Source organism: Populus euphratica, unplaced genomic scaffold, assembly GCF_000495115.2.
Source record: "Populus euphratica unplaced genomic scaffold, PopEup_1.0 scaffold2228.1, whole genome shotgun sequence".
Taxonomy (NCBI): domain Eukaryota; kingdom Viridiplantae; phylum Streptophyta; class Magnoliopsida; order Malpighiales; family Salicaceae; genus Populus; species Populus euphratica.
The window spans coordinates 2,010-8,795 of record NW_011502026.1 but is presented as its reverse complement, the minus strand read 5'-3'; the positions used below and the strand labels follow the sequence as shown (position 1 = coordinate 8,795).

Here is a 6,786-nt window from a genome sequence, read left to right as displayed (position 1 = left end):
TCCGACTTTGTTTGGTAAGTTTTTTTTTTTTTTAATTTTTTAATTATATAATAAAAAATCAGCAATGACAACAAAGTAATCAAATAAATAAATAAAATTGATTATGAGGGGTTGAAAAAAGGGAACAATTGTTATCTAGAGTAAAAATTAAATGGAATTTAATAAAATAGTATCTAAAAAACATTATTAATAAATAATGAAAAACATTATTAAAAGAAATTATAAAAAAATAAAAAAATTTCTTTAATTCCGATGGACTTTTGCTTTTCTATACACCTTGAGTTGGTGAAGAAATAACTTTAATCCAACAAGAAAACAAAAACATTGGTGGAAACATAGAAGTATATAAAAGTGAAGTTTTTATAGCTCATGAGGAAAAGGACTTTGTCCTTATGCTGAAGCCCGTTCTGAATGGTGTATTGGACCAATAAACAACTCTTTTTGCTGAAGACAGAGGTCTCAATGGCTGACCTCCAAACTTCTCATCTATGAGCTACGAGGATACAGTGTTCAACTGTTCATGTTTCTAGAAAGAAAGGAAATACCATACATGTTTAGATGACACACTAGATAAGAGGCCTACTGGTCGGGCTACTTTTTTAATATTAAAAAAAATATATTGTTAATGTATCTTCAAGCAATTAGAAAAATCATAATTATTAACTTAAAATCGAATACATATGTTTAACAAAATAAAAGGAGGATTATATGTTTCAATAATAAATAAATGCTAAAACAAATCAAAACATCATGTCACGAAGTTGAGAAACATGCACTTCAAAAAATATATGATCACGTGATTTTCTTATCTTAATTATATGGCACTAGTTTTTTTTTATTATATATATATAAAAAAGAGAAACAATAATTTAAATTTGATTGAAATAGAATAATTTCCTAGCAAAATTCTTCCTTTTCTTATTAATGTAAAGAAATTACTTTTGTACGTCACACTCGTGCGCTTTTTTAAATAAAAAAGTTAAATCCATTTTTAGATACTTTTTTAAATAAGAAACTTAAATCCATTTTTAGATCATATTGACTTAAATCCATGTTTAGATTAGGTTTCAAATTCAATTATATAAAATTTAATTTAATATAATTTAATTAACTTGATGAATTTAAAAACAACTTACAAAATTAATAATTACAAAATTAATAAAAACATTACAATTTTTATTTTTCACATGAATTTGATCAGGTCAATCCAACAAAACAAACTTATATCATGATCATGGACTTGAATAAGTTCCATAAATTTATTTTTATTATGAAATTATATTATATTTAATTATATAATATAGATCAGCAAAGTAACCAAAAAACAAAATTATAACAGGTTTGGAAAAAAAAAACAATTTTTGTCAAACATAGCAAAAACTAAATGAAACTTAATAAAATAATATCTAAAATACAATATTAATAAATTTAAGAATTTAAAAGAATATATATTATTTAAATTATAAAAAAACAAATAAATAAGAAAAACACCAATACCTAATGTATATTAGCGTTTAAAAAAAGGCAAGCCTAAGTTCATGGACCTGTAGTGCCTAAACCAAGCCATAATATTTTTTTTGCGAAGGTATTTAGCCACCACAAAAGGAATACACTGCCAACCGTTTTACACTGAATTAGGGCATCCGGCTCACTACTGTTGAACAGCATCTACAATTTCTCCCTTTATGATCTCATGATCATGCAGCCCAGCATGCATACACAACAATCATGGAGCCCAGCTCAAATAACAAACTGCAGTTCAGGCAAAGAATACCGAGCACAGGATATTTGCACAATCTATTCCAGTGAGCATAAATGGCAAGCAAGAAAACCAAGTAAGGTGTAACAGACGCTACCAATTAAAAAATCTCATCAACAAAATTTTAAATTCAGATGCACAATCCTGCCAAATGTAACTAGTAAAAACTTTTAACTCAACCAAGGGAAAAGAACTAGGATCCAATATTTTGGGACTTGTTAAGTATGACTCCTTCATATTTGATTTGGAACCACTTCATTGCGTCATCCTTTGTAACTCTCTGGTGAATTCCAACACGACTCTTGCACCTACGACGGCGGCCAACACGGTATCCAGGACGTTCCAAAACAACGTAGAAGTCCATGCCATAAATACCTGTAGAAGGGTCGTACCTGGTAGTCGAGGATGAAATAGCAAAGTTAATTACAAAAACAGTGTACCAAGTCAAACCAAACCTAACCCTGGCACATTCAACTTCAACATGGTAGAATTACAAGAGCATAAAAAGCCCGTGACAGAAAACTTCATGTCAGAATTCACCGTGCAAGATATAATGTGAACTGATATTATTACTTAATAATCAGTACTGTTAGAAGCGTTATATTTAACATAAGAGAAATTAAGCAAGGCTACATCACTACACTACACATCCTCCTATATAGGGTCATTCAACATTTGTGCTTTGCACAATCATGCGCACCTAATTGATAACTAAATCCACAATTACAAAATATGACAATCGTAAGGTTGTAATCACAACAGCATTACTCTTACTTGAAAAGAATTATCCATAAACTATTAAGTTAGAATAGGTATCAAACAATAACTATAGAGTAACAAAAAGAGATTACAAAATAAACAGAAGTGTTCAATTTGAACTCAAAGCATTTGAGATGCTACCATTCTAAAGCCAACAACCATTAAAGCCCTAACAATCCATTGATTCCCATTGAATTCATTCCATCATAAATGCATAACAAGTACTATGAAGCAATCGCAATAAACCCAGCACAATACTTGATTATGGAATTAACAACAAAGCAACATAGAAAAACTCACTTGATGCCAAGATCAATGTGCTCCTGAATACCGAACCCGAAGCAACCAGTATCACTGAAGTTCCTTCTCAAAAGCTCATACTCCTTCACCTTCAACCCACTTTCCAGCAACTGCATAGCCTTGTCTCCCCTCACAGTGACATAGCAAGCAATCTTCTCGTTACGCCTGATCCCAAAAGATCTCACAGTATACCTAGCTGCTCAATATAACACAACAAATAAATTAGTAATCTTTTTTTTAATAAAACATATAGAGATACAACAGCAGAAACACAAATACCCTTCGAGAAGACTGGTGTTTGACCACTAAGCTGTTCAAGGACCTAACAAACCAAGAGGAAAAATAAATAGAGAGTTCGCAATTTATTTACTTGCTGAAATTTAAGTTTTCGTTGATTTTACAAAGAAAGGAAAGAAAAGGAAAAAACCTTGGCCGCACGGGTGAGGCGATCACCACTCTCCCCGACAGAGATGTTGAGGACCAACTTCTGGACCTTGATCTCTCTCATTGGGTTCGATAGTTTCTTCTCTGAAGCCTGATTTAAGCACAAAAAAACCAACAACACTAAGCAGCAATAAGAAAAACGATGTAGGAATGGAAATGACGAGAAGAGGAGATGAGAACCATTGCTGCGGGCTGCGGGAGGCGGGAGGGACTGGAAACGGAAAACAATCTAGTCTTCTTTTTATATAAGATGTAACTAGGGTTAGAATGCTAAATTACGATACTGGCCTTGTATTAGCCAAAAAAAAATAATGTAAATTTCCGTTGCCGGGACTTGAACCCGGGTCTCTCGGGTGAGAGCCGAGTATCCTGACCAACTAGACTACAACGGATTTGCGTTGAGGGTTAAGAATAATATGTTTATAAAGCAATCGTAAAACAGGCTTCCCGACACGCAAAAACAATTACGAAATTTCTTTTTATGCTACAGCACGATCAGTTATGATAAAAGTTAAATGTTCCGTGGAAATCACTGTATATCAATTATATATATATATATGCTCTTTAATTCAAATAAAAAAAATAACACAAATAACATGTTATCTATTAACTTAATTTTCAGGGACCATAAAATCACTAAAAATCAAGTTTTGTATGTTTTGTTTTCCTAAAAATTTTATTTTTAATTTATTTTGACTTAAAATATGTAGAAAACATTCTAGATATATTGATAAACTTATTTATAGACTTAAACAACCCAAAATTAATCTAAAATAAAATATTAACTCAAATACATCATTTCAAATAAAATGAAAGGTAAAAAAGACGTAGGCTTGTCCAATAAAACTTATTGACATTTAAATTAAGATTTTATTTTTCTACCATTAAAATTTCCTTTTCTTTTTATAAAGTAGACATTAAAATAAAATAAAATAAAATTTTAAATTAAAATTAATTTTTTAAAATATTGAAAAACAAAAAATTTATAATCTGAAATGTGAACCAAAATAATTTCTTTGACCCAATTTCAAAATTACCATACTTTCTCTCGCTATTTTTTTTTTTTTTAATCTTGCAATCTTGCTTTGCTCAACAAATTTGAAGCAATTAAACTTAAATTTAGCCTTAAAAAATACAATCAGCTAAAAAAACCATATGATGACTAAAATAAATAAATAAAAGTTACGCACAATTTTTCTCACGACATATAAAGTTTTGTATAATACCCCAGTTTTGGATAATGTGAGCATAAGTCCGTCCGTGCATCTTATGGAAAAAAACTTACAACAAAACAAGTTTTTTTTTAAAAAATAAAATTATTTTTCTATTAACTATCTTAATTTATACAGTTTTATAAATAAATTTTTTATTAAAATTAGAGATTAATAAAAATAAGTTGAGTGATTTTTTGGAATGCTCATGGTTAATGTCCCAACAAAAATAAAAAAAAATAAAAATATATTTTGCAACAAAAAAAGAGAGATAAAAATACAAAATAAATATGTTTTTAAAACAATTATAAGTGAATTTTTATGTTTTCAAAAATAAAAATATGTGATTGGCATGACCGCCAGACCTAGAAACTTGGATACGCTAGATTTAGATATCTTGAGCTTGACATGTCCTGCTTGCCTTGAATCTTGCTTACCTACCAAATCAAAACATCTTAGATCTAGTATGTCTGTTATGTATAAGTATCTCGACATGATTGCTAAATCCAAGACGTTACGCTTCGGTCTGGTATGACTACCAGATCTATAATACTTAAGTCTGGCATGCTAATAAGATAAACTCAAGATATTTAACTTTAACAAAAAGTTAAGTAGATGTTTAAAAAATAACCTATTTATTTAGCATTAATAATATTATTAAAATATTTTTTGTATTCTTAATATTTTTTTTATATTTTAAAAAATATTGATATTCATCCCTGAAGCACAAATCAATATAATAGTTTTCAAATAAATAATGTTAAATTAATACATGGAGATAAATGTAGAAAAACCTAAGGAAAAAAGAACTCTATTTTGATAACATTGAATTAAAATACTAATAAAAAAAAACCCAGAGAAATACCGAAGTAGTCTTGCTTGATTCATCCACGAAGTGCTAATAAAAAGAAAATAAAGAAATATTGAACTATGTTTATTGATTTGTCATGCATTAAATTTTGAATCATGAAGCTCACCTTCTCTCTTATCTCACGCTTTCTCCATGAAACACAAATCTGGAAGAAACACCCAAAAACAAATTCATGGTTTAAGACAAAACCAAACATAAATTTAGCCTTTTCATCATCTTCTCTTTACATGTTTTGGTGTTGGCATTGATTTCTCGAAACTTGACAACAAAATGTATGTTTTCATTCCATTCTTGAATCGAGATTTCAAAACTTGTAAGTAGTGCGTTTAGTTATTGTTAAATCATTAGGATATATGTTTTATTTCCTTGATTTAACATAAAAATTAACAAATTAATTGTTTAAAATTGAAAATGGGAATCTTGAAGGTACAACATCCCTAAGCAATTATATTTTTTATGTTCAATTTATAAATTTTAAATCCCCAGACATGTTTTGGAGGGTGGGAAACCTGTTATTTGAGTTTTTATGAAAAAAATCCAAAATTAAAAAATTAAGATTAATGTTCAAAAAACTCTAATTTTTTAATTACTGTTCAATTCATTTATAGTTACCATTCAATTAGTTTGTCATCCTAAACAATGTAATAGGACACTCATGTTTGATGTAGTCTATGAATTTAACTATGACTGTGAGTGAATATTTAAGTAATTGAAGTTTATTATTACAGTAAATTTATATGAAAGATTAATGGTAGCTATACATAGAAAATTTAAAGTCTCACTTTATTATTGAATTATGAAGTGTGCTGAACTTTGAGATGATAGGGAGCGAGACGTATTCTCTAATATTTTTGGAAGCTAATGGTGTGAGAGTAGTATTCCCACACATGTTGTTATATTGACTCCTTATTGCTTGCTTTCTCCTTTGCTCCGGATCGTCACTCTTTATATTCTCAAATTAAAGGAGCATGACCAAATTTGTAGTATATTTAGACTTGGTTAATGACACGGATTAATCTTGGTTACTTGATATATTTAACCCAAATCCATGTAATATTTTTAAAATACTCATCTCTTATGGTTTTAAAAATATATCTATTTGAATTTTTAAGGTTCTAATTCAATTAGTCAAATTATAAATTTATTTTTTAAAGATTATTAATTTAAATTCTACGAACCTTATAACAACTAGAAATTTATATAGTTATTAATTCATAACTCGTTGGATTAGTTAAGTGGCTGTGTAATCTAACACGAACACTCATGCTAATATATATATATTATATATATATATATATATATATATAATATCTTTAAATTCAAATTTTTTCCATTGAAAAGCTTTTTAGTAATTGAGGAAGTCATAATAAAAACAACATGTATTTCCATTTACTACATGAAAAGTGCATCAAACATATGTGTCAATTTAATATACTTTAAAT

At 28.6% G+C, this 6,786-nt stretch overlaps 1 protein-coding gene and 1 non-coding gene across 3 annotated transcripts in view; both read right to left on the bottom strand.

Moving 5' to 3' along the window:
- The window catches only part of LOC105118755 (60S ribosomal protein L11-like), a 12,295-nt gene extending 8,762 nt beyond the window's left edge, over nt 1-3,533 (bottom strand). Inside the window, exons 1-5 of one of the 2 annotated variants that reach the window (XM_011016771.1) lie at nt 3,443-3,533; nt 3,246-3,353; nt 3,098-3,140; nt 2,819-3,014; nt 1,788-2,151 (exon numbers count right to left, since the gene is read on the bottom strand). In XM_011016771.1, coding sequence (XP_011015073.1) covers nt 1,953-2,151; nt 2,819-3,014; nt 3,098-3,140; nt 3,246-3,353; nt 3,443-3,445 — 549 coding nt within the window. In that variant the 5' untranslated portion in view covers nt 3,446-3,533 and the 3' untranslated portion in view covers nt 1,788-1,952. Of the gene's footprint in view, nt 1-1,787; nt 2,152-2,818; nt 3,015-3,097; nt 3,141-3,245; nt 3,354-3,442 lie in introns of those variants that run through there. The other variant, XM_011016772.1, reaches the window with a different exon arrangement.
- Nucleotides 3,534-3,581: 48 nt separating this feature from the next.
- On the bottom strand, nt 3,582-3,654 carry TRNAE-CUC (transfer RNA glutamic acid (anticodon CUC)). Its single transcript has one exon. It is a non-coding gene; the product is annotated as a tRNA-Glu (tRNA).
- Nucleotides 3,655-6,786: the final 3,132 nt, after the last annotated feature.